The 11420-nt window shown below is 41.4% G+C and overlaps 1 protein-coding gene across 4 annotated transcripts in view; it reads left to right on the plus strand.

The window, feature by feature from the left end:
- The window catches only part of SLC5A1 (solute carrier family 5 (sodium/glucose cotransporter), member 1), a 102066-nt gene that overhangs the window by 75173 nt on the left and 15473 nt on the right, over positions 1–11420 (plus strand). For all 4 annotated transcript variants that reach the window (XM_006894816.1, XM_006894819.1, XM_006894817.1 and 1 more), the window contains exons 8-10: positions 585–805; positions 1020–1155; positions 4917–5024. In XM_006894816.1, the coding sequence (XP_006894878.1) occupies positions 585–805; positions 1020–1155; positions 4917–5024 (465 nt within the window). The remainder of the gene's footprint in view (positions 1–584; positions 806–1019; positions 1156–4916; positions 5025–11420) is intronic.

An 11420-nucleotide genomic window follows, 5' to 3' on the forward strand; every position in this document is an offset into this window, starting at 1 on the left:
AACCCCACCCCCTACCCCCAAATATAATCCACTCTGCAACCCTCATTGCATACTCCTACGATAAAAATAATGCCCTAAAATATGGCACTGCAGCTTTTTATGATGAGGCCACCAGAGTTCTAACTATCCTTACTTGTCTATAATTTATTTTTTTAGTGATATCTTTGCCTGGCTTTGGTATTAGGGTTATACTGGCTTCATAGAATGAATGCAGGAATATTCGATCTATTTCTATATTCTAATTATTGAAATGAGTAGAATTCTACAATCTACTATAACCTATAATCTATAGGTATTCTATAGATAATCTATAGATATTCTATAATCTACTCATTGAGGTGAGAAGAATTGGTTTTAGCTCTTGCTCTTCTCTGTATGCTTGGTAGAATTCACCAGTGAAGCTGTCTGGACCAAGAGTTGAGTCTAAATTTTTCTACTCTGTGTTACTTTAAGTAGTGATTTCCAAGAATTTGTCCATTTCTCCTAGTCTTTCACATTTATTGTAGCTCTTTGCCAAATTCGTATGTGGTATGAAGCTTGCAGAGTTTCTAAAGATTCATTTTCCTGTTAATTATATTTTCCAGCTTTTCATGAAGTGGGAGGTTATGAAGCCTTCATGGATAAATACATGAAAGCCATTCCAACTGTAATTTCTGATGGAAACATCACCATTGAGGAAAAATGCTACACGCCTAGGGCTGACTCCTTCCACATCTTCCGAGATCCTATCACAGGAGACATCCCATGGCCTGGGCTCATCTTTGGACTGGCCATCCTTGCCCTGTGGTATTGGTGCACAGATCAGGTACTGACCCTGGGAACTCAGAGTGGGCAAGCTCTCTCCACAGAAAACACGATTGCTCAGGGGCCATTGAGCCACGGTGATATGGAAATACCTGGCTAAGGGCATATGACAGGGAGGCTGGGGTAGCAGGAGGTATGACAGGGACCCAGGGTAGCAGGAGGAGTGACAGGGACCCCTGGTCAGGGCCTCTCCTTCACTGGGTTTGTCTTGGCAGGTCATTGTACAGCGTTGTCTCTCGGCCAAGAACATGTCTCACGTGAAGGCCGGCTGCATCCTATGTGGGTACCTGAAGCTGCTCCCCATGTTCCTCATGGTGATGACAGGAATGGTCAGCCGCATCCTGTACACAGGTAATGCCTGCTAAGGAACTAGCTGGGGGAACTCTCTCTTGTTTTTCCACCTTCAAGTCACTGCGAAAGCCCTGGAGCTCAGCTTGCTCTTCCTACTATTTCTCATCTTGCCTTACTATTGTTTTCTTGGTGTGTCCCGCGGAGCTTGAGGCCTGTTGGTGTTGCATTGTTTCTAATGTTACTAATTACTTCTCGAAGGGGAGAGTCTGAGTTTCTCTGTGATAAATCCCTTTGGAGTTGCAGACTTGGTACTGGCAAGAGTGAAGCAAGTGGGTGAGCACAGCTATCCTGATTGGGGAGCGATTTTTAATAGTTCAGTCTAGATAAAAAGTGTCAATGCAGGAATTGAACACTGAGGAGATCTATAGAATCTCCTGAAAGGACCTGACAACTATTCCTGGGGTGTTGCCATTACTTGAGGTAGCAGACAGGCTACCTGCTTTCTGAGGTGTTGAGGTGAGTAGCTGAGCCAAGGGGAGGTTGACTGATTGAAACAAGAGATTCTTGGTTAAACGGAATACTTTGTTTGGGAACCAAAAACCTTAACTAGTAATCTCTTGGTCATTGAGCCACAAATTTTCCCTGGAAAGAATGCATCTCTTCCAGCAAAATCTTCCTGGGAGTTACATAATGAAGGAATGAACGGAGATGAATGTGTGGAAGTGTTATTTAATGGTATAGTGTACTAGGAATTAAAGACTTGAAGCAGATTTCAAATCCCAACTCTTGATAAAACTTTTTAAAGATTGTGACATTCTCAAAATGCACATGAATCAAGTTTTATAATACTGTGTGATGGGTAGATGAAGCTGTCCATTGTACCATTTCTTTCTTTGAATTCTCAGGCATGGTTTTGGCAATGCAAGAATTCTGTAACAGTAACAAATTCAATAAAAGGAAATCTATGGAAAAAAAATAATTACTTCTCCTTTTTATTCAAATTCTTTGATGTCAGCCTTTATGCAGTTGCTTCTTCCAACCAGTGTTTGCCTAATTGTTGCTTAATTTCCCCTGGGCTGTAGTGTTGTAGATGTCATTTAAGTCAAAAGACCCACAAGGAACCCTTCTAGCCTGCTGCTGAGTCCTGTTTTCTCTCCTTTACTGAAAGGAGTCCTGTTGGCACACTCACTGACTGGGTGGGGTTGGCTGTTGGTTTAAACCCACCACCAGCTTCTGGAAAGAAAGTACACTTCTGGAAAAATACGACAATTTTGGAAACTACATGAGCAATTCTATTCTGCCCCTATAGGGTCACTTGAGTCAAAATTGATACAATGGCAATGGATTTGGTTTTTGTTTTTGATTTTAAGTCTGGAAGCAGACAGACACACCTTTCTCCCGTGGGGTTCTAGGCGGGTTTGAACCACCAACCTGTCTGTTAGCATTCAAGCATGTAATTGATGTGGCACCAGGGCTCTTCTAAGAACAGAATATTTATTTTTAAAATATTTGAGCTATTGCTGTATGGGGCCGTTCTAAAAGAGGTGTAACTATAAACTCATTGTTACTGAGTTGATACTGATTCAGAGCTGCCCTTTCATTGCATTTCTAAGGCTATAAATCACACAGGAGGAGAGTCACCCATCTTTCTCCTGAAGAGCTGCCGGTGAATTTAAAAGAAAGACATTGTGATTGCATAAAAAGAGACAGATGAGAGACAGAGAGAGGGAGAGGGAGAGGGAGAGGGAGAGGGGGAAAGGGAGAGAGAGAGAGAGAGAATTCATTATAAACCTTATGGAATATGATTGTATTCTGGCACCCCCCCCCCAGCAGTCATCATAAATTAGAATTCTGCTCAGTGGCAGAACTAGTGGTTCCCCTAGTCTCTAGTGTTAGATTGAAAAAGAGTTGAGGGCAAGAAAGAAAGAAAGAAGATGGTCCCAAGAAATGAACAAGCCTTTATTGTGTGGTCTGAGAGTGACCTGACCACACAAGGAGAAGGTCAAAATGACAGTCAAAATGGTCAAAATGGCAGTCAAGGACAGTTTCCTTTTATAGGGTTTTTTAGGGAGAACTAGGGAAGATGATATTTTTCTCAGAATTTGGGGCTGTTAATTAACTTAGGTGTGGGGTTTTGTGATCAGGCCTGGAGCCTTATCAAGATCTATTGTCTGGTCTGGTCTTTGATCTGGTGGCCTTAAATGTTATCATATTTCTCAAGGAGTGATCAGATCTGGGGGGACTGCCACATTCTTCCACCATCTAGCACACATGACATTCACCTCCCAAGACATTTGTATCATCTCTAACTCAGATACCCCACATCTTAAATGGGCCACTCAGCTGTCTGAGCTGTCAATCCTACTTGTAAATCTCAACCTTAGGAACTACAAATCATTATGAAATGGAAAAAGAATGTTGCAGTTCCCATAGGCCTGACCTCCAGGCCTGACCGTTCCTGGAAGAAAACTGATAATGCCTGTTAAGGTAACTGGATGAGTAGATTCTGATAAGGCTGGAGCCTGATTACATTTATTTATTTATGTATTTACGTATTTACGTATTTATGTATGTATGTATGTATGTGTGTATTTATGTATGTATGTATGTATGTATGTATCTATCTATCTATCTATCTATCTATCTATTTTCTTATTACCTAATGACAGGACTTCTGCCCCCAAATTCCTGAGTAAATTACCAACCCTCCTAAATCTCCATAACAACCCCTATAAAAGGAAATTGCTTTTGTCTGCCTGCACACCATTCTGATCTTCTCTGCACACATCCCTTCTAAACCCAGCCTGGACTTCGGGCAATTCTCTGCTGATATGCTGTTCCAGTTGTTTTTGGATAATCTTCAGCAGAATCTTGCTTGCATGTGAAATCAATGATATTGTTCTATAGTTTCCACACTTGGTTGGGTCATTTCTTTGGAATGGGAACAAATACAGATCTCTTCCAGTCAGTTGGCCAAGGGGTTGTTTTCCAGTTTGTGTATGTCAGCATAGGCATATCCATACAAACTCTAGGCTCAGTTTGAGTCCCTAGGGGATCCTCCAAATCATCACTAAGCCAGATGACAACACCATGGAACTATAGGTGGGGACCCAGTCAAACTCCGTGGCTTGCGAGTAGCATCAGCCATGGAGTCTCTTTATAATCACCCAAGTTATCCTATCAGCAGACACACACACACAGAATGGGAGAAGAGGAGAGAAGCAGGACCTTATGTTATGTTTGACGTTTTGACACTGTGCGAGCTCGTAGGTTCAAGAGAGTGAAGGGTGCCACACTCACCCTGAAAGAGGGTAGAGGCACAACATGCTTTGACTCCTCTCCTGGGTTTTGGGCACCAGATGTTAGGACTTTGCACTGGATGTAAGGCTTTGGACTCAAGGAAGGGACCAGAGATCAAGAAAGAAAGTTTAAAGCAGCTTTATTAAGGGAGCTCGTGGACCAGGTTCCTTGGTCTCAAAATGGAGAACAAGGAAGTCATGCTTAGGATGTCTTTAAGAGGGTTTTTATATAAGAGGGAAGGAAGGAAGGGACATTCTGTTGTGGTTTATTATTCAGTCAGGTGAGCGAGTGAACACTCCTTTTGTTGACGTTTGGTATTCTTTGAATTCTTTATTCTCCCCCTTGGCCTTGGTCTGGGCCTAATAATGACATGAAAGTTTTCAGCTGAGGGCTGTACCTTCTGTGAAACCATTTCAGGTCCTTGAACAGAGTATCTAATTTGAACTATATTTTAAGAAGCTAAATTTTGTCTATATTAGCCCTGTGTCTCTTTGCTAACATGGCTTTTTGTGTCTCCTCAGAAAAAATTGCCTGTGTCATCCCCTCAGAATGTGAGAAATATTGTGGCACCAAGGTTGGCTGTACCAACATCGCCTACCCAACCTTAGTGGTGGAGCTCATGCCTAATGGTAAGAGACAGTCCTTGCTGAAGGGGTCTATACTTTGGGAGGTCAATTGGGTCAACTCCTGTGGGCTTTCTGTGGCAAACTGTTAACTGGGATTGAGGGGGACGGTAGGTAAAGAAAGCCTCATTCTGGTGTCACCAGTTTTTGAACAGTAAGATTCAGAACAAGTTTATGTAATTGGGAAACAAGATGTATGACTTGGTTGGGTTCTGTGAGAACAATTGGGCTTGAAAGGGCAAAACTATGACCTTTCATGCAGGCCTAGAAGGAATTTCAAAGCACTTAAACAGATACTGACATAAAGAGTTAAGAGTTTTGAGTCCAAGGGAATGAGTTACTTCTAGGCTGTTCAAAGAAAATATGTGAAGAAATAAGAAAGGAAAGGTTTAAACTCAGAATGAGGAAGCTTGAAGAATTTGTGGCTTTGTGGGAAGGAGCTGTGCTGCCAGCCCCAAAACACGTGGTTCAAATACACCAGCTCCTCTGCAGGAGAAAGATGAGCAAGCCCCTCTCGGGCGAATACGCTGCCTCTGAAAAGCCGCTGGAGGGTCAGCTGTGAGTCGGATCTGGATCCAAGGTGCACAATAACAACAAGAGGCTGACGGATTCAAGGGAGAGGCTTGTCATAAGAAATGAGTTATTTCAGGGCCTGATTATTTAACCTTTTAACAAGTGTTCAGAACAATGACAGTTTTGGGAGCCACATATGAACTGGTGTTAATGATTCATGTGAAAGAAAAATCTAATAATTTTGGGTCAAAAGCAACAAGTCTGGTTAGCTTAGAGGATCTCAGAACATTAAAAAAAAAGCAAAAATAAAAATTGCAAAGATATTAGGAAGATTCCGAACAAGCTTATGTAATTTTATTACTGAAGTGAAAGACTATCTATCTAGTCAAATACCTTCACTTTGCGGTAGGGGGGAAATTGAAGGTCACAGAAGAAAAATAACTTTTCTAAGACCCAACAGCAACTGTATGTCTCCCACCTTGCTTGCTTGACTCTGCTCCAGGCTAGAATTGAAGATGTTGGAAAGGCTTTTGTTTTGTTTTTAACCACACACTTGAGGCATGACCTTGTGCAAACCATTTGCATTTAAATTTCCATTTCCATTTAAAAATGGGAGTAATAGTTAACCATTCCACAGAGCCAGGCTGTTTAGTAATTAAGATTGCAATTACCAAGTGTCACAATGGCCTTTCCAGAGTGCTAGCTTGGATTACAATGACCTTTATTAGTCAGGTTTATCTTTGTCCATTAGCCGACTTGGGATAAGGTAAGTAGCTCTGAGCACTGTGCTAGAGTGAGTAACTCACTCTAAAAAAGATTTGTGGTACAAAGATTTGTGAAGGCCGAAGAGCCGTGTTTACATGTACCAATGCTATTCCCTGTCCTGCAGTTACCAGGCATCTGTGAACACTGAATTCATTAGTGACCTCTCTGTGTTCTTTCAAATAGTATTTTTCATTTGTCACCTGCTTGACCTCTCAGGAGCATTCAGCATTATTGATCACTTGTTCTTGAGTTACTTTCATTCTTTGAATTCTGTGATATTATACTCTTTGGTTTGTTTCTTTCTATATTCATAATCCAAGTGTGCGATGTCATTATTTTTTTTGTCTGGGTCACTGTGCTCAGCAAATATTTGATAAGTAAATAAATTACTGAGAATTCAACCATAGTTTGGTATAGAGGTGAGAGTTCAGTCTCATTTAGCAGTGAACTGGTGAAGTTACTCTGAACAGATGACAGAATCAGGACTTGAAGTCCTATAGACCAACTTCTTTTTTGTTTTCATTGTAAATTGGGTGAAATGTATTAAGTTAATTGCTTTTTCCACTCACCCCTTCATACATATTTTGTTTTATAGCAATTGCAATTCTTAGAATATAAGTTCACTCTCTTCACTTCCTTTCTAAGAATCTCATTTTTATTCATTCTTCTGTGCTTCCTGTTTCTGAGCTTTATTCCTGGACAAATACTGCCTTTTAGGCTTTACATTGTTGAGTATTCTCAGGAGTAACTGCTTCCCTGGTAGTCTGTTGTTTTGATGAAGTTGAACCATAGGGTTTAATTTTATTCTAAAGTCTAAGGGAGCACTGCTGGCCTACAGGGAAGAATCTGTACTGCAGTCCTAAAGGCACTTGGTTCAAATCCACCAGCTGCTTTGTGGGAGAAAGATGGGCAATATCCTCCAGTGAAAGCTTGCTGGAGGGTCAGCTATGGGTCTATTCTGACTCCAAAATACCCAACAACAACAAAGAGTGATTAAGGGCCATAGTCTTCGGAGTCCTGCCATTTTTAGATTTTTTATTTCTGTTCCACATTTTCACCTACTCTACCCAGGACCTTCTGTGACCCCCTTTTAGAATGTTCAGCCATCATAGCTAGGCACCATTTAATCTTTCTGGTCTTATGGAGGTTGAAGTATGTGAAGTTATTAAATTTCTGAACTCATTCTTTCTACGTACCTTTGCTTTTCCCCCCATTTCTTTGTTCCAGACAGCCAGAGACTAATAGTTGTGCCTTAGACAGCTGTTTCTAAGCTTCTAAGATGCCAGTTGCTACTTACTAAAGTGCCTAAAATGGGCTAAAGATAGTAGATCTCAGAACATCTTCAGAGCTGGCAGGGAAACTAGAAAGGCTCCATGAATGGGTGGTTCCCCTGTGACTGTCATTATGGAAAGGTGGACAGAAAGCCCCTCCTGGTTTGGGAGTAGGCCACAGAGACCTTCCAGATTTTGTCTTCTTCTAAACTTGTTGTTGTTGTTATGTGCCGTCGAGTCGTTTGCGACTCATAGCGACCCTATGTACAACAGCCCTAAACCCTGCTCTCTCCTGTGCCAATCGCACTGCCTCTGACACACCCATCCTGATTACCCCAGTCACTGAATCAGTCCACCTCATAGAGGGTCTTCCCCTCCTGCTGTCCCTCCACTCTACCCAGCGTGATGTCCTTCTCTAAAGACCTGTCTCTCCTTACATCATGTCCAAAGTATGTCAGACGAAGCCCCAGAATCCTTGCCTCCAAGGAGTAGCCTGGTTTAACCCTCTCCAGGATGAATCTGTTTGTTTTCTTGGCAGTCCATGGTACATTCAATACTCTTCTCCAGCACCACAGCTCAAAGGCGTTAATTCTCCTTCTATCCTCCCTAGTCATTTACCAACTCTCTGATGCATAACAAGTGATTGCAAAAACCATGGCCTGTATCAGGCGCACCTTAGTCTCCAGAGAGACACCGTAGAAGTCTCCTTATTCTAAACTAGAAGTCTCCTGAGACTAGTCATAGCTTAGTCCCACCGTGGTCCTTTGGGATTGGTTGTTGCTTTGATCCCCTTGGATTCCCACAAAAACACATCATTTCCTGGTGCAGAACTTTTGATTCTTGCCAGATGTGCTGTTAAGTGATGCTAATTGGTTCTAACAGCTGGTGTGACTGTTTTTGTTTCCTTTCGTGTTCCCTTCCTCCAGAAGAAGTAAACCAATTATCATGTTGCTATGTATCATTTAGAGACAGGACAGGGGGTCCTTATCCTGAGCAGTGCCTCTACTGACTTCTTGAAATTAACCTCAATTATAGACACAGATAAATAAAAGTGACAATAAACACTCTTCATATACAGACCCTTGATATAGTTCCCGGAGTCTGTGGTCCCATATTATAAAAATCTAGGAAGATCCTTGAGCTTTCTGATCTCTGTTACCAATAGCTCCTAAAAAAATCACAAATTGGAATAAGTAGTCTTCAATATACATCTTGTAAGGACATAAATGAAATGGTAAAATTATTGATAGATGAAAAGTCAAGAGAAATAATAGACTCATGGTGTTGTTGTTGCGTATCATTGAGTTGGACCTGACCCAAAGCTGACCCTCTGGTGGGTTTTCAGAGGCAGGCAGTTGCATGGGAGGAGACTGTTCATCTTTCTCCTGCAGAGCTGCTTGTGAACTTGAACCACATGGCTTTGGGATGTGGCGCAGCTTCTTGCCACCAGTCCACCAGGTCATATTCCAAAATAACTTCAAGAGACAAAAATTTTGAACTAAACCTAATAAGCTGAAATTTAATGGAGAGATAAGTTCTGTGTTGTTGTTAGGTGACTGACTCATAATGTCCCTGTGTACCACAAAATCACCCCTGTTTTATCCTGTGCCATACTCAGCCTATCTTCTGTGTTTACATCAATTGTTGCAGTCATGGTGCAAATCCATCTCCGTGAGGGTCTTCTTTTTCCTTATCCTTTACTTTTCCCAAAATGATGTCCTTCTCCAGGGCCCGAACTCTCCTTATACCATGCCCAAAGTGTGAAACACAAAATCTCACTCTCCTTGTTTCCAAGTAGGGGGAGGGTCTGGGGCATTTTCTGCAGAAAGTCAAGGACTGCAGCCTTAACTATGGATTGAAGCTCAACAACAAGAAAACAATCTCCCCATTGGGCCAATTAGCAATATCAGGATAGACAGGAAAGAGATTAAGATTATTAACAGCTTCAGTTTGGTTGGCTCCACAGTCAACACTCTTGGTATCAGCAGTCAGGAAATCAAGAGATGAATTGGATAAGTCTACTGTCAGGGACTTCTCCAGAGTACTGAAGAGCAACAATGTCAGTCTGGAGACTAAGGTTTCATCTGGTTCAAGCCATGGTCTTTGCAATTACTTTCTGTGCACCAGAAAGCTGGAAAATGAGTAGGGATGACAGAAGAAGAACTGAATTGTGGTGCTGGAGAATAGTATTGAATATGCCATGGACTGCTAGGAGAACAAACAGATTTGCCATGGAGAGGGTGAAACCAGGCTGCTCCTTGGAGACAAGGATTCTGAATCTTTGACATACTTTGGGCACGTGGCAAGGAGGGACCCGTCCTTGGAGAGGGTCATCATTCTTGGTATAAAGGAGGGACAGGGCAAGAAAGGAAGACCCTCAATGAGATGGATTGATTCAAGGACTGGGGTCATGAAGGTAGGTGTGTCAGAGACCATAGGTTGGTTAAGGATCAAGCAGGGTTCAGAGGTGTTGTACATAGGGTCACTATAAGTCTTAAATAACAACATACAACAACAAAACAAGGAGCACTCTTGAAATACTTCTTCCAAGACAATTTTTAAAAATTCTTTGCTAGTCCATGATATATTCAATATTCTTTGCCAACACTACAATTCAAAGGCATCAATTCTTCTTTGATCTTTCTTACCAGTTTTCCAACTTGCACATACATATGAAGCAATTGTTAATAGCATGACTTGAGCAGGCACACTTCAGTCTTTAAAGTTAAATCCCTGCTCTTTAGCACCTCAAGGAGATAATTTGCAGCAGAATTACCCAGTGCAATACATTATTTGATCTATTGGCTGTTGCTACCTTGGGTGTTGATTGTGGAGCCAAATAAAATGAAATCATTGACAACCTTCTCTTCCTTTATCATGGTCTAGTTGTGAGGACTTTTGTTTTCTTGGTGTTGAGGTGAAGACTAGGGCCTTCATCAATAAGTTCTTCAAATCTTCTCTGGTTTTTTGTTTTGTTTTGTTTTACAAGAGAGGTTATATTATTTGCATATCATAGGTTGTTGACGAGTCTTCCTCCAATCCTGATGCCACATTCTTCATCATATAGTCCAGCTTCTCAAATAATCTGTTCAAGATACAGATTGAATGGACCCACCCAGGAACAAAGCCTCCAGGGAGCTCTGGTGGCATAGTGCATAATGTGTTGTGTTGTTGACTGAAAGACTGACAATTTGAATCCATCAACTGCTGTTTGAGAGGAAGATGAGCAGTCTCCTCATTTAAAGATTTGCAGTCTTGGAAACCCAATGAATTCTAACTCCCTGTGAGTCAGAAGTAACGTGATGTATTGGATTTTTCTATGTATTTCGTTTCCTCAAACTTAACTGTACAGAAACCTTGCAAGAAACTAAAGAATGTTTAGCTTGGATAAGAGATAGTTCGGATTTTTGTTGCCTTCAAACCTGTGAAGAATTAGACTTGTTCTTCATGGATACAGTGGATATCCAAAGGCTGTATTTGAGGACAGAAATATTTCAGACTAGTAAGTATTGTCCAAGAGGGAACAGTATCCCTCTGGGATGGTGGATTTTCTGTGGTTAGAGGGTTTGGGTAGAAAAAATGTCATGGAAAGAACTTATCAGATGGATAATTGACTTAAAGTTACTTTTTTACTCCTGAAATTATATATGATCAGATGGTAGTCCTTTTGTTTATGTGACCGTCTAGTCAACTTTATACTCTCCTTGACATGAGAGGCAGAAGCATATACTATCCTTGACATGACAGTGAGGTTGGCATTGTGGAGAAAACCAAAAATTATGGTGCCTTACTCTGACTTGGGCAGTTGCGTGACATATCAAGAGTATGTTAACATTTAACATATCAAGAAATC

This window comes from Elephantulus edwardii, unplaced genomic scaffold, assembly GCF_000299155.1.
Source record: "Elephantulus edwardii isolate Elephantulus edwardi_28Jun2011 unplaced genomic scaffold, EleEdw1.0 scaffold00151, whole genome shotgun sequence".
NCBI classification, from domain to species: domain Eukaryota; kingdom Metazoa; phylum Chordata; class Mammalia; order Macroscelidea; family Macroscelididae; genus Elephantulus; species Elephantulus edwardii.